Source organism: Pinus tabuliformis, chromosome 5_2, assembly GCF_031772625.1.
Source record: "Pinus tabuliformis cultivar Carrire ecotype Pingquan chromosome 5_2, CPIR1, whole genome shotgun sequence".
In the NCBI taxonomy this organism is placed as follows: domain Eukaryota; kingdom Viridiplantae; phylum Streptophyta; class Pinopsida; order Pinales; family Pinaceae; genus Pinus; species Pinus tabuliformis.
In genome coordinates, this window is record NC_142306.1 from 939,008,314 (window position 1) to 939,031,289 (window position 22,976).

At 38.0% G+C, this 22,976-nt stretch overlaps 1 protein-coding gene across 3 annotated transcripts in view; it reads left to right on the plus strand.

Annotated features, from left to right (window-relative positions):
* The window catches only part of LOC149162357 (putative AMP deaminase), a 307,854-nt gene that overhangs the window by 3,981 nt on the left and 280,897 nt on the right, over positions 1-22,976 (plus strand). The window contains exon 1 of one of the 3 annotated variants that reach the window (XM_089437234.1): positions 6,110-7,025. The exons of 1 other annotated variant lie outside the window; for it this stretch is intronic. In XM_089437234.1, coding sequence (XP_089293360.1) covers positions 6,632-7,025 — 394 coding nt within the window. In that variant the 5' untranslated portion in view covers positions 6,110-6,631. Of the gene's footprint in view, positions 1-6,109; positions 7,026-22,976 lie in introns of those variants that run through there. One more of the 3 variants, XM_089437232.1, reaches the window with a different exon arrangement.

Genomic DNA, 22,976 nt, shown 5'->3' on the forward strand with positions numbered 1-22,976 from the left:
TCACTGAAACATTGTTCCCCTTAAGTGACAATGAAAAGATATGAAAAGGGAATTCAATGCAATCAATATTTAGATTGAGTCAAAAAGTATATTGTAGTTGATTAGAAAATCTAACGATATCTAATCAATATATTGTTTACTAAAATTTAAAAAGGAATATGATTACTCATCAATAAACATAACTCCATGATTTGAATTGGATTAAGAACAACAAAAAAAATTACAATATTTTAAAGAAAAGATAAAACAAAGTACAAACCATATTATAAATCAATTTTTATTAATAAATTAGATAAATAAAATAAAATTTATATAAAATATAAAGTGAATAAAATAATAACTTATATTTTATTTTAAAAAAAAGATAAAACAAAGTACAAACCATATTATAAATCAATTGTTATTTATAAATTAAATAAATAAAATAAAATTTATATAAAATATAAAGGGAATAAAATAATAACTTATCTTTATCTTTAGAAAAAATAATAACTAATTAGAATTTCAAAATACTTTATGATTTATGACTTAGATTATAGATGTCAAGTAACAAACGAAATATAACTCGAGGACCACAAAACCAAAACGATATGCCCATTTTTCAAAACCACTTTTTTGACCTAAAAATACCATTTTGACCCCTAGAGTCTTATTTCTCTATTTGTTTGACATAATAACTAAGTATTCCTGAGTTTAGAAATACTTAGTGATTATGTTAAATACCGGTGATTAGTAAGTTCTCGAGATCACCTAATATTTGAAATGCTAACGAAATTTTGATTTCCAAGTGCTTAGACACGAAAGGGTACATCTTTCTCACTTGTTAAAATTAACACTATACAAAAGGGAAGTAAGATTATATTTCTTTGTCGTATCTTAGTGGCAAGTGGCTTTTTATGTAATGATCTAATTTCCACCATACGTGAATTATTTTGGTTATATGTTTTATATTAATGATGTTGATGATGATGATGGTTAACGTCCACTAAGACTAAATAATGGTCTATCGGACCTAAAGAAACAAATTATCTATTTTGATTTAAGATTTTATTTCTATACTCAAAAAGCTTGGAGAGAAGCCTCCCGAGCTCACTATAATTTTGACATTGTAAAAGGCTAGGAAGGTCAGTATTGTAACAAAGATTGTGAAACTAAGATCTAATGTGGTTATATGCGGGGCACTCTAAGAGGAAGTGGTTTTCATCCTCGATGTTCCTATTCTCACATATACGGTAGATCCTTTCCGTCCATGGCGTTTTAGGAATTGCCCAACGACCTGTTTCACTATGGAGCTCATGAGAATTCGTTCTAATCTTTGTTATATTAATTTTCTTCTTTGAGCTAGTTAAAATAGAGAGATACTTTTGATCTTCTAGGGTGGGGTTGATGACCTTCTTATAATAACTTATTTTCTTTTAGTCGCTAAGTCTTTCTCACACCACATTTTTTCTTTGAACTTAGAAGTAACAATATCTTTAATGTTATTTATGTTTTGCAATGCATCATTTTCGTTGATCTCCCAATGGTTTAACCAGGCCCTTGTGTCTTTATGCCCCTCGATGGAGCCTTAGGTGGTTTTGGCTAGAATTTAAAGCTAGCTTAGGAAGTCTATGATCGTCTATGTTACTGATTTTGTGCTTGTACAACAGAAACCTAAGCATAGCTAGGCTCTTAATAGGGGAAAGACCTGCTTCTATAAGGAGAATAGGATAGGGTGTATTACTTTTAATTTTCAGGTTATAAGTTATAAAACGCTTCTGGATTTGCTCAATCTTTCTCCATGATTGTCTGGAGATGCTGCAACCCCAAACCTCACAGCCATATAAGATAACAGGAGTGACTAAAGTTTCAAAGAGGAACTTCTTTTTATCCCACATTACAAAGTTTGCTATTTTACAATTATTTTCAAGACCAAAGTAAGCTTTCCACCCCTATTAATCCTTTTCTCAATGCTATTATATATTTTATTTTATTTAATATAATATAAAATTAGATTTATTTATATTTAATTTTAAATTATATAATATTAATACTTATATGTTTTTGGATATGAGGTTAATGCAAAGATCTAACTTCCACCCTACGTGAATTATCTTGGTTATATGTTTTATATTATTTAATATAATATTACGCTTATTTATATTTAATTTTAAGTTATATAATATTAATATTTATAAGTTTTTGATATGAATATTAATATTTATAAATTTTTGGATACGAGGTTAAGTTGAATAGTTAAAATTAAGTATGTGATATAATATATGGGATTAAAATTAAATATGGTCATTTTGTTTAAAATATTTTTAACAATAATTTCAGATATTGGTTAATAATTAATTGATTTGAATCATATAATAATATACATGATTTATATTAGAAAATTTTAATGGGAAAATTTAGTTAATATTAAGTTTTATTATTTTATGATTTAAAAACAATCAATATCTTTGAATTAAATGTAATTGAGTTAATCAACACCTTGGCCCCAACCAATCAAGTGAGCTTTTTGCTTAGTTATGGCACATTCACATGGAGCATCTCCAAGCTTTTTGAAGGCTTTAACGACATGTAATACCATAGGCTCAATACTATGTGTCACCAATACTAAGCATTGAAAATCATCACTGTTGACTCAACAACCTTCACCCTTTCATTGGGTTGATTTTACCTTACAATCTCCCCTTTGAACTTGACTAGTTGTCCCCTATCACCTAGGTCTATATCAAGACTTTACCATCAAAGATACACATGCCTAATTAAGTCTCACAACAGTATGCCCATTTACATGTCGTTTACAAATTTTCATCTTCAAAGTAACTTTTTTTTGTTATTGTTGTCCCAAAACTCATGCAGCCATTCTTTTGCTTTTTGGCTATTGTTGTCCCAATGCTTATGCTTCCATTCTCTCCTTCCACACACTTGCTCACACCAAAGTGCTCTCCTCATGCCACTTCATCATGAACATCATGTTGATTTGGTTGTAGTCTACACACACATATGATATGAGAAGAAAATAATTAAAAGGTAATTACACAAATGTCAACAACACATGATTTACCCTGGAAAATTCCAAACGGGGAAAAAACATCTCACAATAGTCTCTTATCTTATGGCTTAAAAGCAACCAATAACCTTGATTTAAATGTAGCCAAGCTAGCCAGACACACCTAAGTGAGCCGACAATGGAGAATCCCCAAGCCCCTTAAAACGCTTTAATTATATGTAATACTGTAAGTCACTAATATTAGGTGCAACCTTCAATTTTTCACTTGGTCAAATTTACCTAACCATATTAGCAAATTTACCTAACCATATTAGCTTTCTTTTTTTCAACTGGTGGGACACAGGGTCAAATTTACCTAACGATAACTCAGTTCTCAGACCAATAGTGAGGACAACCATCTCTAGCTGCTAACCCACTGGTGGGTAAGGGGGCAGATTTTACTGGTGGGTAAGGGGGCGGATTTTGACTGCTACCAGATGCCTCTGGGTCTTCTGTCCTTAACATGTCTGTTCGACGAACTCTTAGCTCTTACCCAAACAAAAATAATTTTAAAACATACTACAAACCCAACAATATTATCTTACTTACCAATACTCTTTAAATTAAAATTGAATAAAATTTAAAATTATTTATAATTAACAAAATCTCATCTTCTTTAAATATAATTAAAAAAATCACTAATCTAAAATCTAAAAATATTTAATAAAATATTAAATTAATTTGGAAATAAACATCCTAACAAAAAAATATTAGAACATTCTTTATGACCAAAAACCGAAAAAACAACCTACCCCAACACCTACACAAAATGTTGATTTGATTAACAACCAAGTAAATACATATGATACGTTAAGTTATGGTAACATCATTACCTTTTCAAGATGTGGCCATTTTAGATTTTCTTGTACAATATCCTTGAGTTGAGGGTCAAGTCATTGAAAATTAAGGACATAATGAAGTGTTCACTAGACCACGTTCTATTTGCGTAGATGATGGCTTTGAGTAACATCCACACAATCTTTACTGATACGTTTTTATCATTTAGTCCTATCTTTTCTGGTTTAACGTAAATCTATAATTTATTAAAGAATGCGATTTATATAATTTAAGTGAGTTTGGTGGTTGGTCTATACTTTATAATTATTTATAATAATAATAATAGTTTTGAGGTAATGTTAGGTTTGTCTTTTTACTTAGGTTTTGGAATCTCAGTCATATCTATCATTGCGACTTTAATGTGGGTGCGATTATAGTTTAATTTTACAATTATTTTTATCAGTATAGCTTTTATAACTTTAATTTTGCTATTGTTAAATTTAAATGTATTTTATAACTTTATTAACTTTAATTTTGCTATTGTTAAATTTAAATGTATTTTATAACTTTAATGGGGTTGTAATTATAATGTGGGTGTGATTAGAGTTTAATATTACAATTATGTTTATTATTATAAATTTTATAATTTCAAATGTGTTTGATTGTTAAATTTAAATCGAGTTGTTTTTAGTGTGATTTTCTTGTGGATTTTTTCTGTTTATTTTTTTTAAATCCCGCAGGAATTCATTAAAATCACAAGTTTGATGGATAACCCTGCAAAAGAGAAGTGTTTAGGGGTTTTTCAAGGTGTTGAATCCATATATACAATCAATAAACTAGTTTAAATAACACAAATCAAGATTTCACCATAATTTTTTCCACTTTAAATAACACAAATCAAAATTTCACCACAAATTTTTCCACCTGGCAACGGAAACTCCATATATACAGTCAAAAAACTAGTTTAAATAACACAAATCAAGATTTCACCAAAAAATTTTCCACTTTAAATAACACAAATCAAGCTTTCACCACAAATTTTTCCACAGGGTAACCGAAACTCCAACAAGTCGCACTAAAAACAACTCCAATTGAAATATATTTTATAACTTCACTTATGTTAGATTGCTAAATTTAGATGTATTTTGTTTGGCATGAAAATTATTATTAATGTAATTTTTAGGCTTTTCATTACATTTTGTAAATGGTGTTAGGGTAAATGCTGTTGGAGTACAAAATGTACTTCTAATTTAGAGGGACTTTGATACTTGAATTATAAGATTTTTGAATTAAAACTTCTGTGATTCATATCAAATTTTTAAACATATTTTCGGAGATAATCATATCAAAATTTATTTTTCAAAGCTTCAATCATAAATTTTATTTTTAAGCATGGAAAATAGTTCAAATTTTTAAGCATGGAAAATATTGAACTAATTTTTTTTAGACTTTTCATATTTTGTAAATAGTATTTAAAGTAAATAGTGTTGAATTACAATGTGTATTTCCTAACATTTTTTATAATCTTTATCTTGAAACTTGTAATTTCAAATTAATAAAAATATTTACTACACTTATATGTTATGAAACATTTTTTTTCACAATAGAAGAGTTAGATTATTGATATTTTGACAATTACAATTAATTTATAAAAACCAAGAAAGTACGATTATTGGTAGGTTCAGAAAAAACAAATTCACAAACCATTGAATATAACTTATTTTCTGAATCATCAAAACATCTCAAACATCTCATCCCACATTAAAACATTTAATTATTTAAATAATGTTCAAATCAAGTAAATTTCAATTTTCATAATTTTAGGTTTTCAATGTAGGAAACATTTGAACTTATTAATTTAATAGTTTAAATAAAGTGAAAAGACAATAAATTTGAAACTAAATTATAGTAAATTTTATCAAAAATAAAATCTTTTAAGATTAAGTTATAATATATGTATATTTTTTATTTGTGAGTTTCATCCGTCGCATATCCCATGATATGTATTTTCATCGAACTTATCGGTACGGGAAACATGTTTGCTACGTGGAATGATAGGAAGGGAAAATACAAAATACATTTCGTCTCAGAACTATTCCAAAATTATTTATCCCTTTAAATATTCCAAAAATATTTTCCACTTTATCTGCAATGGCAGACAGCATGCCAAGACAAAAGAATATCCACTCATCCAAATCTCAGTGCCACATCAGCGTATGAAGTTAAAAAATTTTCACAGAAGCCGAACGCAAAACTTTATTATTATAATCAGTATTTAAATTCAATTCCCATGATCAGTGTAAGTCCCTTCCTCTGCGAGGAATATATGGGGAACTGTGGAAGATCTGCAACGGGACTCTAAGCCTCCCATTCAATACCTTTAAATATGCTGTGATATATCCATGCCTGTTTTTCTGTAGTATTCGGGATCAATTCCCCTGCAATGCCCGTATAAGTACGAGTGGAAGTGGCGGCCTCCAAATTGTACCGTCGAAAAAAACAGAACAAAATTATCCTGGAGCTTTATGACATTTCTGGCAAGGGTTTTAGATCGAATGAAGGTCTCTGCTCTTCACTGTTGAAACAAGCAAAATAATATACATTCCTTATTCCAGCCGGAAATAAATCTTGTAGGGGTTTTAATGCTAATTCTGGCCTCTCCTCTACGCTGTTCTTTCGAGTCTCTTGTTAGAGCTGGAAAACAGCTCTTGCAAGGGTTTTTGTACGAATTCTGCCTTTACCAGCGTTCCAAAGAAACAGTAAATTTAGATTTCCTGTTTGAGCTGGAGAGCATTTGTTGCGAGGGTTTTAATGGATATTTTCTCATCTTCGGCCTTGCATTTGGTCATGGCGACCCTGGTCGGGGCTTCCGTGATGGCGGCATCGGCATATTATGTTCACAGAAGAACGGTGGATCAGCTCCTCGAATTTAAGCGACGGATTGACGAAGAACAACAAAACGAGCTGGAGCACACCGTCGCGAAGAAGAGGGCGCCGCGTTATCACAGTAAGACTTACAGTCGGAATTCGAATTCAATGCCCGACTTCACCGCCGCTCGAGGGTTAGAGTTGCATAATGATGAGCATCGAAGGAATTGCGGTACTTATCAGAGAGTACTTGGAGCTGTGGAGCAGCGGCGAGGCTCGTTCGCTAACTTAACGTCGATTCCTTCGGGGCTTCCCCGGGTTCAGACGCGGCGTGAGGGTACGCTTCTCCAACATTACTCCATTATAAATCGACCGAAATTTAATTAATCTCGGAATAAGCAATAAATGCTTATGTCCGGTCACATGCGCACATCAGAAACTCCGGTAAAATTTAATGCCAGTAGCGGTTAAAATTACGTTCGTATTTTAAGAGTTTGTATTCTAAGTCAATATGTATCCCGTCCGACCTTCTGTCCATACGGTCGATGTGGATATTCGTAGCATTTCATCGAAAATCACAAATTATTGGGATTCGTCTCTGCGATTCTTGACGTGAATTTCTTTAATTTTGCCAAGAACTAAAACTGCGCTGAAATCTCGTGGACATTATATTCAAATTTGATAAAACCTTGCCTCTTGAAACTGCAAAATTATCTATCAAGATGGTCGAGCTCTCCACCTGTAGCTTGTGTTTCTAGAAAGGAAAGGCGTGCGCCTGTTGTCCGACGGATTAACGAACTCTTTTACTTGTCAGTTGAATTAGGCATGCCCAAGTCTTTTCTTTTATAGCTTTATTCTTATCTCTCATTTGAATCCCAAAATATTACAGATTCTCTGGTGAACTCTGGCCCTGCAGTTGATAACATAATCGAAGTAATTATCCCTCACTATTTTCTCTGCTGAGGCGCCAAGAAAATATTCTAGAATCTTTCTAACTCTTTTACTTGTTTGAGTTGGCCACCCCTATTAGCAGAACGCCTTCTTCCAAATCAATTATTTATGATAAACTGAATAAATTTCTTGAACCAGTACCAATCTTGTCCCTTATTAAGAGTTCTTCTTAGAGAGACTGGGTGCCCTTATCCAAGCCATCGAGAGGGTTTAAAAAACCAAGTCTGCCATCATCTAAAACTGTTATCCAAGAGTTCTCGGAATATGTAAAAGCATTTTGGAGTAAATCCGAAGTATTTAACAAGAAAGAACCTATTGACTATATCAGAAGCCCTCCCCCAAATCTAATTTATGTTGCTGGTATTAGTCTGAAACAAAGCTTCTGAGCCAAGATTATATTATCAAAAAGTTGCCTACCTTTCATAAATCATTCTTTTCGTTCCGAGATTAGGATTAGTAGAAATGAAATTAATCGAGAAGCTGGTTAAGTTGTTGATTTTACTCTGGACCGAAGTTTCTTGCACCAAGATCGTATTATAAACAAGCGGCCTACCTTTCACAAATCCCTCTACCGGTTCTGAGATCAGGATTAGTAGAAATGGTTTTAATCTAGAAACTGCTTAAGTTTCTGGTTTAGTCTGAATCAAAGCTTCTTCAGCCAAAGATCATATGATCAACAAGCTGCCTGTCTTTCACAAGTCCTTCTTACTGTTCCGAGAATAGGTTGGCAGAAATGGTTAAATCTACAAACTATGACTTTTGTGACGATTTAATAAACCGCGTTGCAAAAAGAAATGGTCCTGAACCTTTACGATGTGGTAGGATTAGTTTCTTTTGGAACCAGAGCCAGGAAAGTTGAATTGATTGCCCTAGCCAATCTGCCTTTCTCAGTTTCTTCTATCGCTTCGAGTGGTGGGAGTTACAGATTAATTTAATTTAATTTAATTTAATTTAATTTAAGGTACACCTTTATTCGAACTCTTGGGGGTTTACCAAAACTTTAATCTAAGCAAACTTTATCAATTTAACTAATGTGACCTTTATTTCATGTCAGTTAATTAAATAATGACCTTATTAAAATAATGAGTTTCAATGATGCACACCCTTTAATTCAGAATCTCCAAACTTTTACAAAGAGAATTTTCAAATTCAAAGGAGAGAGATTCAAAGAAAAATGCGACTATGATTTTTTTTGAAGACTGCATATGTGTTGACCATCATCCACTGAGGCGCTTGGGTAATTAGCCATATTGCTTGCTGTTTATTAGAATTGTTCTGGATAGATGTCATATCTTTAGCTTCTCTCTCTCATTTGAAGGTAGAATTCCACCAAACCCACATCAACAATCTTTTGACTTGATTGCATCTCCATCACCCTTGGGTATTTACATTGAAGGTAGGATCTAGATGGATTTACCTTTGCATAGAGACCTAGATGGCTGCCAATCATAATAGGTAGTTTTTGTTAGTTTCAACTTTCGTTTTTTTTTTGGTCAAGTAAGAGTGGAGCCTTCTATTAACTGCAAGAAAATTTACATATATTACATGTCTCTACATGTGTAAAGATCAGCAATGGCCAACCCGATGAAGATTAACCCAAAACAACCTTGATACAAACTAGAAACCTTATGCCTTAGTCTTACATCTAAATCTCCGCCCATTATCCAACCCGATGGCCATTCGATAGGACCACCCGTGATCCAATGGTCTTTAAAGAAATCGCTTTGGAGATATGTGCGACCTTTACCATCTTTACGGAGCCGACAGGTAAATAAACTGTCAAAGTATAAAACTTCGGGTCCGTTCTTGGCCTTAACCTCCTCCCATGTTGAGACCCGATGTCCCTTCGATCCGGATCCCGTAAGATCCTACGGTCACAAACACCCCTTTTACACGGTTCACGGACCCGATAAAGATTATGAGCCATTGGTTTATAAATGTTCGGGTCCGGTTTGAGATTTAATCTTCGATTACTTTTAGAACCCAAAATCCATATGATTAGGTCCCGGTTGATCTGATGGTCCTCCGCGATATCAGATTGAAAACTTGCATGGTCTTTACCCTCTTTTTCAGACCCAATGAAGATTATGAACTGCTGATCTAAAATCTTCGGGTCCGCTTGATTAGTTAACCTTCGATCACTTTTCCACCTGATATCCAGATGATGGTGAAGGCTATCAAGATCTGTGGTTGGCGACCTGCTAAGAAGCCTGCTATTTACCAAGTGCCCCTTCCCTGTAAAAAGCTCTTTTTTACACATTTTGAGGGATCAACAGTTAAGAAAGACTTTCGTTTCCGCTCACTCTTGCTTCCACTGGTCTTCTTTCCTGTTCATTCCTGATAGTCTGGAAGTTCTCCATGTCTTTGGCCGCCTGTGTTTGACAATCCTCATGCAATTTTCCAGAGGGTGTCGAATCCCAAGCATACCTGCTGTAACTTTCTTTGCATAACACTCCTTCATTCGCCAGACGATCAGCTAGCATATTGGCTTTCCTTCGCATGTGAACGAAGTTAACCGTTCTCAGGGTTTGTAGGTGGGTATGAATGCGCTGAAAGACCTGCAAAAGCCACCAATGTTTTGAAACTTTTCTTGGTGCTTTTCCATTACAAATCTTCTTGATCGCATTAATAATCAATTCAGAGTCTGCTTCAATGATAGCATTATGTAAATTTGACTCGATCAATATTTCCAGGCATTGCTCTAAGGCCATGAGCTCTGCCATGTTATTAGTGGCAGTCCCCAAATGACTGTGAAAGATAACCTTAATGCACCCTTGCTCATCTTTGATGACCCCTCCAAAACCAGCGATCCCTGGGTTACCTTTAGAGGCTCCATCTAAATTGAATTTCAAGAAACCATGTGGAGGAGGTTGCCATATGTCTTTACTAGCATTTATCTGTCTCACACCCTTATTTATGCTTTGGGGAACTAGCAAATTAAGACCCAACTGCAACAGTATACGAGCTTCCTAGGGCAGAGTGGGGTCCTCAGGAGGTTTTCCTAAAAGGGCTCCAACAATGTCTTTGAGCTGTCTTAATATTTGTGCAATAATGTTCTGGGTTGAGCCAGTTTTGTTCTTGAAAATCCTGCCATTGCGTTCTTTCCAGACATCCCAGATTAAGAAGCCTGGAACCAGCGTCCAAGCTTTGTTGATGATTTCATTCCTTGAGAAGTCTTTTCTCCAATTCTTCAAGGTGTTGGTAATACTGAGTCTGTCCTTGTCAGTCTGCCTGAAGATTGAGGCCACCCAATCCCACAAGGAAGAGGTAAAAGGGCAGAGATTGAGTAAGTGTTCCATTGTCTCTTCTTGTGAACCACATAGATGGCATTTAGATGGGTCAACAAAACCTCTTTTCAGAAGATTTTCCCAAGTTATAATTTTCTTTTGTTGAACCAACCACATAAACAACTTTATTTTCATCCAATGCTGGCGCTGCCAAAGGTCCTTCCATACCTTATTAGGTTTTTGATGATCAAACCCTAGGGCTATTCGTTTAGCTTCTTTGAGGTTAAAGTTACCTTCTGTGTTTCCTCCCCATCTCAGTTGGTCAGACGATGATGATACCAAAATCTTCCTCTGTTCCAAGTCTTGATCAAGAGAGCCTGCCTGCGCTTTCAAAGGGCTCTCTTCACTGTAGCCTGGATCCTTTCATATTCTCCATTTACCATTGTTCCTTGCCTGATCCCAAAAGTCACTAACCATGCATAAGCCTTTGTTGTCAGTGTCATTCTTGAGAACAGGTTAGTTCTTCCCTAAACAAATTTGGTTCCTGCTGCTAGTTGTCCTCCCAAAATCTTGCCAGGTTCCCAGCTCGGATCTCCCAGAAGCTGTGCTGCTGGACAATGGATTTGTTTTCCCAAGCCAGATTCCAAATGTGGGAGCCCTTGATAAGCCCAGACATTCGAATATGATCCCTCTCCTGCCAATTATTTGCATATTTCTGTTTCCAAAGCTTCGCCCAAGGGGTTTCCGATTCCTTAAGCCACCTCCACCAAAGTTTAGCACCTGAAACTCTGCTGAGGGTTTCAGGGTCATGAAGCCCCAGACTGCCATGAGCCTTAGGTTTGTAGATCTTGTCCCAAGCTACCAAATCCCATTTCTTCTTCTCTTCCCCTTTGCCCCAAAGAAAATCTCTTTGAATGTTCTTGATCTGATGCATAACTCCTTTTGGAGCAGGAAGAGCTGACACCATAAAAATGGGTATGGCTTGCAGGACAACCTTTGTAAGCACAAGGCGCCCTGCCAAATTCAAAGATCTGCATGTCCATTTCCTGATCCTATCCTGAAGTTTGTTAATTATCGGCTCCCACACTCCCCTGCTTAGAGGTTTATTCGTAAGAGGGATTCCAAGGTACTTAGAAGGTAACTGATCCCTTTGAAACCCTAGAATTCTAGTGAGGTTTCTCTGAATAGCAATGTCAGTGTTAAAAAAGAAAACTTTTGATTTTTCAAGGCTTACCTCTGTACCAGCGGCCATAGCAAAGTCGTTCAAGATTTGTTTAAAAGCTTTGGCTTCCTTGACCGTGGGAATGCCCTGCAGCATAGTGTCATCCACAAATTGTTGGTGAGTTGAAGCAACTCCATCTATGGTCAGTTTCAGTCCCTGGATTCTTCCTTCAACACTTGCACTTTTTATCGCTCTGCCTAGTCCTTCCATCATGAGCACAAAGAGGAAGGGGGAAAGCGGATCTCCTTGTCTGAGACCCCTAGAAGGTAAAAAGGTTCTGGAGGGCGAGCCATTAAGCAGGATTGAAAAGCTAGTCGTGGATACCAGGGCCATAACCCATCTAATCCAGTTGTGGTCGAAACCAAAAGCTCTCAGCATTGCCCTGATGTAAGACCAGCTTAGCTTGTCATAAGCTTTCGCTAGGTCAAGTTGTATAATCATACCAGCTTGCTTATTGCTTTTAAGAGAGTGTACCATCTCATGAGCTTGTATGATGTTATTGAGAATTTGTCTACCTTCCACATAACCAGTTTGCTCCTTTGAGACAAGAGCTGGAAGAAGTGGCTTGAGTCTGTTGGCGATCACTTTGGAAATAATCTTGTACACCACATTGCATAAAGCTATGGGTTTGAATCTATTCGGTGTCATAGCTTTTTTCTGCTTTGGAATTAGAGCTATGAAAGAGGCATTAAGAGCTTTCAAAACCGTTCTAGATCTTCTGGAGTCTTCCACTACATCAAGGATGTCTTGTTTGATTGTTTTCCAGCATGCCTTGAAGAAGTCCACATTGAATCCATCCGGGCTAGGAGCTTTCCCATTTTGCATCTCATTGATAACTTCACTGACCTCATCTTCAGACACTGGCCTGTTAAGATTGTGATTGTCTTCCCTTGTTACAAGCTTGGGAATGTACTTCGTGAAATTGTTAATGAACCGTGACTTGTCTAAGAGAGGCTCCTTTGCAATGCTAAGGAAGTGTTGTACTAGGACAAATTCCATTTCTTTGTGGGATACAAGCTCTTTCCCTTGAAAATCTTCGAGTTTTGAAATTCTGTTATTTGACCTGTGATCTAAAGTTGATTTATGAAAAAACTTTGTGTTTTTTCCCCTTCTCTAACCCACTGCACTCTAGATTTTTGCCTTCAGAATAGATCCTCTTGGATGGACCTATATTCCCATTCCTTCTGAAGAGAGTCAGCTTGAGTTTTCCTTTCCTCGGTAAAACCATCTGTGATTATGATCTGATTAATCCCCTGGAGTTTTTGTTCAACTTCTCTTTTGGCTTTAAAAATATTACCAAACTCTTTTTTGTTCCAATCTTTGAGTCTGGATTTGATGTGTTTAAGTCTTTGTTGCAGCATAAACATTTTAGTACCTTGAGTGGGCAAATCTTCTATACACCAAATGTCAATATTGCTAGTGAAGTCTGGGTGAGAGAGCCAAACATTTTCAAACCTAAAAGGTCTGTTCCTTGGTGTACCTATAAATGTGGCTTCAAGCTGGACAGGCTAGTGGTCCGAGCCTCCAAAGGGAAGGATTAGAGTTGTCATGTCAAGGCCTGTGAGAAGGAGGTCCTTTGAGATTAAGAATCTATCTAGTTTAGAAGCAACTTGAGAAGCCCCTCCTCTCTTATTGTTCCAGGTGAAAGTGCCATTTATTGTTTCAGCATCCACTAGTCTCATTTTATTTGTGAAGTTCAGGAAGGCAATGGAGTCTCTTCCTAGTGTTCTAGTGCCACCTTTCTTCTCTGTGAGAGATTTGATCATGTTGAAATCCCCTGCCAGAATCCATGGCATATCAAGATATCTCTATCTTAGCTCCTCAAGGGAGGTGAGAAGCTTGAGTTTGTCTTCTAGTTTTTAGGGACAATAGACATTTGTAATCATGTAAGTCTCCCTATCACCCAAAGGCTGAATCACCAGTGATAGATAGTTCCTGGATGCTTTTTCATCCAGGATTTCGAGTTTTTGGGGATCCCAAAGCGTAAGAATCCCTCCTGCCGAGTTATCTGCCTTAACCTCTAGATACTCATACTTTCTTAACCATTTACTTTGTATTTCTCTGGTCTTGTCCATCAAGCATTTGGTTTCCTGAATAAAAACCATATCTGTTTTTTCTTCTTTTATTCTACTTCTAAGATTTCTTTGTTTCCTCTTACTTCCTAGGCCCCTAATGTTCCAGGTTGTGAGCTTCATTAAGAAATGTTTGTAAAGGAGTAGCTGGTGAGATCTCTCATCTTACCTGAGTTAATCACAAGTTTTCCACATTCGGTCAGCAGCTCATTCTGTCTTTTCCTTCTTCTTTTCCTACCTGGATTCTTGGAAGATTAAGTTTTCCACATTCGGTCAGCAGCTCATTCTGTCTTTTCCTTCTTCTTTTCCTACCTGGATTCTTGGAAGATTGCCCCGGTGTTTCCTCCATTGTTTTCATCCCTCTATTCCAATGTTGCATTAATCGTTATCGGGGTAATATCGGCACGAGGAAAAAATCGTAATTATCGGGAAATAATTGGAAATAATCGGGAAAAAATTGTTTGGTACAAAAATATTCATTTTTTTTCAATTTTTTTTAATATCTAAACCATCTACAACATAAAATAAATACATTGACACATAAATATGATAAAAGAACTAATATATAAGATGTTTAATATCATTTCTAGTGCTAAAATCACACAACATTGAATCATGTCCTGAATAGTAAGTCCTAACTCCTGAGTCCCAACTCAGCCTCAAAATATCAACAAAAAATATAATAATGTATCTCATCATGTCATAATGTCATATACAATAAAATGAAGAAAATAACTAAAGTCTAATCCTATTGATTTCCTCTGCCCCTCTTGCGAGAAAATGCCACAGCTTTCCCTTTCCCTCTAGATGTAGATGCTGGTGCTGGTGGAGTTGGCAGTGGAGTCCGTTATGCTCTAGAAGCTGAAGAACTAGAAGTAGGAGCTATAGGAGGTAGAACACGTCCTCTACTGGTGGCAGGGGTAGCCCAGGCAGGTGGTGTCACCTGGAAACATTACAATTTCCCAATCCTGAAATCCTGAAAAACTGATAAGTCTGCTGGATTTTGAATGAAATCTAAAATTCTACTTTCTCCATATGAAATCCAATGAGGCCAGAACCACTCTCAAACATCCTGAGTCATTTCATGGTAATGTTAAAAATTTAAGTAAAAGGATGAAAATGAAGATTAAGGAGAATGTCACTTTCACTTTAAGAATTTAACATTACCATGAATAGCATATCAATACTAGGGCCTAGACTTGATCATTAAGCTGCCCCACTCAAAAATTATTTGTTTCTTTCAAAAAAAAATTGCATTAGCATCCCTTATAAAACCTCGCTGCCCCGATTGCTCGCGATAAAAACGGAAAAAATCGCAATTTTATCAAAAAATAGCGATTTTTTCCAAAAAATCGGGTATAAAAAAAACTGGCGATAATTTCGAATATTCCTTGCGATAATATCGGTAGTGGGAAATTAACGCGATAAAACGATAATATCGCGATATTATTGCGATTTTAACAACACTGCTCTATTCTCCTGGCTGTCATGGTTTCTCTTGACTCCAGAGCCCTTTGATTGGGATCTCCAGAGGAAGAGCTGTTGAACCCTGTCAAACTCCTCCTTTGGCAGGGAGTCAACCCCTTTGGTAATAACCTGCTCCATAAACTTTTCTAGATCTAAGTTCTCCCTCTCAAGAATCTCTTGCAGTTCATGGTCCTCCGTTCCTGCTTCACTTGGGGTCATCTCATGGTCCCTATTGAGCTCCACAATGCTTGGTAGATCATCCTTTTGCTGGCTGTCTTCTGGCTGTCTTCTGGTATATCCTTCATGCTAACATCCCTATTCTTCTCATTGGTATTAGTTTCCGCTTCCTGGTTTGCCTTGTTGTTTCCATCTTTTTCTTTTAAGATTTTGAAATTGTTGTGGCTCGGTTGCCCGTCCTCGTTGATTTTCTTTTGGTACCATTTTCCTCCTTTCCCTTTGCCCCCCACCTTAGTGAAACCCTCGGGATCTTTGCTTGTGGTGGTTTTTGTGTTGCTCTCCAGTTTGTTTGATGGGCAGTCCCTGTATAGGTTCCCATGTTCATGGCATTTGCGGCATCTGAATGGGACATGTTCATAGTCCACCGTTTGCACCCATTCTTCATCATATACTTCTAAAATGATCTCGTCCGAAAGTGCCCCAGATAAGTGCATTTCCACACAAATCCGGGTGAAAGAGGTGTATTTGCCTCTTAGAGTCGCATTCGATATTTTTATAAAATGCCCTAGTTTGTTACCGATGGCCTTTAAAGACACCGATAGCGAATAATCTAAAGGAAGGGAGTATAGTCTTATCCATACTGGTACTGAGGTGAATGTTTCTCGTTCTGGGACAAAGTTCATCACCCATGGTTGCATGTAGAGACCTGCAGCAACGTAAAAATAGGGTCCTCCCTCGAACACTCTGTCTTTATCTTCTAAGCTCGTGAACACTACTGTAAAGAAGCCTTTGGATCCAAGGTGAAGGTTTATTTCCCCCTTCGGTTTCCAGTGGTTCCTTATCCATATGTGTAAGGCTTTTTCCGTTGGCCAAATCCCCATAAATTTGCATATAACCGCGTGTTCCGCCAGGTGTTCTTTGTGCACCTGTAGCACTGGGTCACTTAAAACGAACCGAGGGATAATGGTCGACTTGGGTTTATAGACCCCTGTCGCACTCATAGGTGTCATTTTTTGACTGCTGCCCTCTTTCCTTTTCTCCCTGCTATCTTCCTGTTCGTTAGGTTTGATATTTCCTGTGTTAGTATCCTCAGTGATCACCTCCGACGGTTTCTTGAAGCGATGTGGCCCAGTTCTCTTGCTTCTGTTCACAGCTATTTGACTGTAGGAGGGAGCAGAACTCCTTCCTCGACGACCTGCCATGGTTACGAGTTGCCAAATCCTAACTCAAACCCTTGTTCAGATTGCAGATCCTAGATTCGAAAATTGTTCTTCGTTCAATTGAACATTCATTCTCACATAGCTTAACAATTAATTGGGAAAAGTCGTCTTGTTAGTTTCAACTTTCAATGTCAACCTCTTATCTTAATTGTTATCATCCGAATTCCAAGCAATATTGCTATTCTCCTTCTTCTTTGTAGTGACCTTACCTTTGAGCATACCGATTGCTCGAATTCTGTAATCTCAAGTTCCATATCCCGATATCTCACAATACAAGCATGTTTGTTCTGTATTTGTACTGCATCATGTGTGCCAAACTTTTTACCTTTGCCTTGTTGAAGAAGAAATTTTCTTCAATATCTGTTTCATCATCTTCATGACTCTCCTCGGTAAGGAGGTTAAAGTTCATTGACTATTAAGTGCAAATACAATATTATAATTCATTATACTTGATTGTTTAAGGATATTCCTTTAGCATCATCTTCTTCAATCTACTTGATGAGACTTGGACTTAGTTTAGATTGCATCTTTTCTCCTTTGGATGTCTTAGTTCAGACTTCATAGTGATCACACACCCAATTTACTATATATTATGGCTTGATTTTGCAATAGTAGCAAAGAGGCCATTGAGGCTTGTGGGTAATAATTTGATGTTTTTAATTAATAGATTGGTAAATCTTGTTTTCCTCCATTATTTTTCTTCCTTTAAATTATGTGGTGCATTTGCTTCCATTTTATGTGCTATGTGGTTTGATTTTAATTGTAACCCTGTAGGCCACTGCACTATTTTAGTACCAGAGTAGGTTTATTACCTACATGTGTGTGAAATGGATTCTAGTAAAGAGAGTTACTGGGTAGAATTATTGAGGGAGAAAACATAGTTATAGGGAGAAGAAGAATTAGAATTGTGAGAAGGAAGATTACTCGAGCAAACAATAGTATGGTACATAGAGGAATACTAGTTTGAAGTTGAGGACAACGAAGAAGCGCTACTAATGAAATGATCAAGTTGTTGAGAGCCATGTCTGCTAGGATGGACTGTAAGGAAGCAATGTAGAGGAGAGGAGTTGCAACAAACCTTTTTGATGTAAGTGAGATGAATCAAAACTATTACCCTTCATATTGTATGAGGTAAATTTGTGATTTTCATCACATGACAGGGTTTTCATGGGTGACATATTGAGATGTTGACAATCCTGAGATACACACCACCTATTTTTGATTGAGATGGTGCATGGATCATACATATGGAGGATACCCACTTGGTCTTCTACCTTGGATAATGACACGTACCACGTGGTGATGTATAGGATGCTACACATTGGTTCAAAGGTTTATATGGTGGATTATCTTGGTGCCTATATCTCTCTTTGTGGTTGCACTTGATTCTCATAGGGATAGTGGTGGCTTCGATATCTATGGGTAGCACATCTATTGGCGCCCTTCATGTTTTGCATTCCCTTTCTTCATGGATCGCCCTATTTGATGATGGTGCTTCCTACTTTGCATGACATGAGCTATCTCGGCATGATGACATTATTCCTTAAACACTTGTATGCAGATCTAGTGATTGATATTGCATGACGATATATGGCTCCTATGGAAGAGCATCCTAATGCTTGAAGTGTCTATCATTCTTCTATAGTAGTGTTTGATGCAATAGAAAATTACTTTCATAAAGTGCCTCCCTCATTCCATGTCGATTTGATGCAAGCTACTTGATGTTTGTGGAGTGAGTCTTGACCTAGGGTTTTGGTGTTGATTTGTTGTAGCATTGGATGTGCTCTAACCATGAAATTTGGTGGAGAGGCTAAGGCACATAAGATCTCCAAGACCCAGAAATGGTTTGGGGAAATTCCACCCGGTTGCAAAGATATTAAAATAATTAATATTTTTAATGGGGTTCCTAAGTCTAAATTTAAGAAAATTAAAATATTAATGGGTATTAATATAAAACTGGGTGAGAATGTTCTAAATGACATGGATCAAACCAAATCTAATCTTAGCCATTGATTAGAGACTTAATCTCGGCGGTTGAAGACTCAACAGGAAAAGTATAAGAGGAGGCTTGAGGGTCAGTGGGAGATACACCAAGATTGATCAATTGGTTCGATTTTCTGGAGCGGGGTTTGCTGAGAGAAATCGAACAAGTGATCTGAGTTGCAGCGAGGGGCAGTGAGTACATAGCAGAGAGGCAGAGATAGTGCCAGAGGGCCAGCGCAGTGATTGAGGAGGCTACGCAGAACCAACAGGAGCCATGCAGAGGCAAGCAGAGATTGTGCAGATGCTGAGGGGCCTGCGTGGGTGACGCAGAAGGCCAAAGAGCTAACGCAGAGAGGCAGAGAGCTGACGCAGGGAGTTTCAGAGCTACGCAGGCGCTAGCAGGGCTGACACAGAGCCTTGGAGAAGAGCTGAAAGGATTTTCAAGGGGTAGACTAGTGTTGAGAAGCTGAATATCTGCTTCCGAGAAGAGATATTACTGCCGTGTAGAAATATCTATTGGGTGAGCCTGTTTGGCACCTTAGTTGTACTCAAGAAAGCTGCTTAATAATAAAACCCTTAGAATTGCTGCACCGATTTTTCCGGAGACGATTGTCCAAAAATAACAGTGTCCCTTGTGTGTTTGTCTATTATTTCAGTTAATGATCTGTATCTGAGTTGAGATTGCATTTGTGTTTATTTACAATATTTATATGGTTAAATAACTTGTTAAGGAATAAACAAGTAGGTGAAATAAACCAGATAATACAATAGGAATTTCTGACGTGTCAGACTTAGAAATTTCAACATGGTATCAGAGCATTGCATATCACAGGAGGACTGAAGGCGCCAACATAATTCAAAAATATTTGCAGCGGTAGCAGTTGTCCCGAGAGACAAAGCTGCTTCTAAGCAGAAAGTAGCAGAGAGGGAGTGATGCAGAGGGCCTGTGCCATCATTTCGAGCTAGAGAGAGGGCCAGTGCAGAGGCAGAGAGAGAGGCAAAAGAGGCTCATGAAGAGCCACGTCGTCCTACTCATTCAGGTAGGCTTGATGCAGTTGGCCAGAGGAGGGATTCAGCCTTTGCTGGATTGCGCAGAGCTGAAAGGCTCAGTTTCTTCAGTTGCTGGGGCATAGGGAGCTGTGGCTAGATTGTGGATTAGGAAGCTGGTGGGGTGCTGTTGCTGTCGAAGCAGAACAATACCTAATGGGACAGAACCAAGGTAGAGGGAGTTGTTGCTTTGACGAATTTCTAGCCAAGAAATCCAGATCCGAGTTGCAGTTGCAAAGAGGATCGAAGAGGAGCAGATCAACAGTTGGCAGGAAGATTTCCAGCTGGGAAATCAAGACTCAGAGGGAGTCTAGGAGAGAACTTCCATGAGGGAAGTCAAGACTCAAAGGGAGTCTAGGAGAGAACTTCCAGGAGGGAAGTCGAGACTCAGAGGGAGTCCAGAAAAGGAGCGGAGATGGTAATGAACGGACTGAGGGATTAGGACAGGTTGGACGGGGCCTCCAACTTTGTCATTTGGAAGGCCAGGATCCTGTCTGTTCTAGATAGACATTACATCAAGGGCTTCGCCTTGAGAACCGTGGCTATCCCAGTCGACCCAACTGATAATGAAAGGTATGAGGATGCAATGGCGAAGGCAAAGTGCATAATCCTTGATGGGGTCAAGGATCATGTAATACCACATATTGCCGAGAAGAACACGGCAAAGGAGATGTGGGATACCTTGACGACATTGTATCAGGGCACTTCCGTGCAGAGGAAGATGTTGTTGGAGAATCAGTTGCGGTCGTATTAGATGCAGAAGGGGGAGCAGATAGATCTATACCTCAGCAGGTTGCAAGAGATTCGAGACCAACTTACTTCCATAGGTGCCACATCGGATCAGGAGTTCATGGTGCGGACTGCCCTGAATGCAGTCTCCGAGGGTTGGGAGACATTTGTCCAAAGCATTTTGGGCAAAGCTGATCTTCTAGGATGAGAAGAGATGTGCACAACTCTTTGCCAAGAAGAGATTAGATGGTTGACCAAGGCGGGAAGTAGCAACAAAGGAGGTCGAATCAAGAAAGAGGAGGAGGAGGATGCGGCTCTAGCATCCGCGGGACAACAGGGGAAGAGAAAGAAGGACATCTCCAAGGTGAAGTGCTTCCATTATGGGGAGCTCGGTCATTATGCAACCCAATGTCCTAGGAAGAAGAATAAGGGAGAGGCTTTTAACTCCAAGGTAGCTCCGGCTAAGGCAAATAAAGAAGTCGAGACTGATGGCAACTGTGCCATGAGTGCTCATGCACCTCTAGAGAAGAGGTAGGGTGACATTGCGCTGTAGTCAGGAGGATTACAAAAGATGTAGGGGCAGGAACCTTGAGGATCAACATCAGGAGGATTCCAGACTGACAAGGATGTCAGTAGTTGGGTAGATCGGTTGATTAATTCTCGGTAACTGAGTTGCAGTACAGTAGTTAGCAGTGGTAGTGCTATGGGCAACATGATGTAGCATGTTGAGAGGGAGTTGCAGTACAAATGTAGCAGTGGTAGTGGCAGAGCCATGGGCAACAGTGCAGTGGATGTTTGGCAGTGGGGCCAAGCATCAACACAGGTACTGGTGCGGAAGGATCAGCGTGATGTTTAGTGGTGGAACATTACTAGAGCATATTCCTTGCTAAGAGGGAGTGTTGATTTGTGGTAGCAATGGATGTGCTCTAGCCACGAAATTTGGTGGAGAGGCTAAGGCACATAAGATCTCCAAGACCCAGAAATGGTTTGGGGAAATTCCACCCGGTTGGAGAGATTAAAATAATTAATATTTTTAATGGGGTTCCTAAGTTTAAACTTAGGAAAATTAAAATATTAATGGGTATTAATATAAAACTAGGTGAGAATGTTCTAAATGACATGGATCAAGCCAAATCTAATCTTAGCCGTTGATTAGAGACTTAATCTCAGCGGTTGAAGACTCAATAGGAAAAGTATAAGAGGAGGCTTGAGGGTCAGTTGGAGATACACCAAGATTGATCAATCAGTTCAATTTTCTGGAGCGGAGTTTGCTGAGAGAAATCAAACAAGTGATTCGAGTTGCAGCGAGGGGTAGTGAGTACATAGCAGAGAGGCAGAGATAGTGCCAGAGGGCTAGCGCAGTGATTAAGGAGGCTACGCAGAGCCAGCAGGAGCCACGCAGAGGTAGGCAGAGACTGCACAGAGGCTGAGGGGCATGCGTGGGTGACGCAGAAGGTCAGAGAGTTGATGGAGATAGGTAGAGGGTTGACGTAGGGGGTTCTAGAGCTACACAGAGGCTAGCAGGGCTGACACAGAGCCTTGTAGAAGCGCCTAAAGGATTTTCGTGGGGCAGACTAGTGCTGAGAAGATGAATATCTGCTTCTGAGAAGAGGTATTATTGCCGTGTATAAATCTCTATTGGGTGAGCCAGTTTGGCACCCTAGTTGTACTCAAGAAAGTTGCTTGATAATAAAACCCTCAGAACTACTGCACCGATTTTCCTGCATTGGGTTTTTCCGAGGATGATTGTCCAAAAATAATGGTGTCCCTTGTGTGTTTGTCTATTATTTCAGTTGATGATTTGTATATGAGTTGAGACTGCATTTGTGTTTATTTTCAGTATTTATATGGTTAAATAACTTGTTAAGGAATAAACAAGTAGGTGAAATTAACCAGATAATGCTGTAGGAAATTCTGACATGTTAGACTTAGAAATTTCAACATTTGGCACTTAATCATGATCGTTGGGCAAGCATTCCACTCTGCCTTTTGCTATTTTTGTGATGTCTACATTGCAATATTAGAGTTGTTGTCTTGGGCTTTGTGACACTTGCATTGGGAGTTATGACTATCATTGAGAGTTGTGGCAGGTACATTTGGAGTTGTGAACCATACATTGACAGTTGTGACATTGCCTAGGGCATTGTGAGATACATTAGGAACCATGAATATGTCTAGAGCATTGGAGGAGCT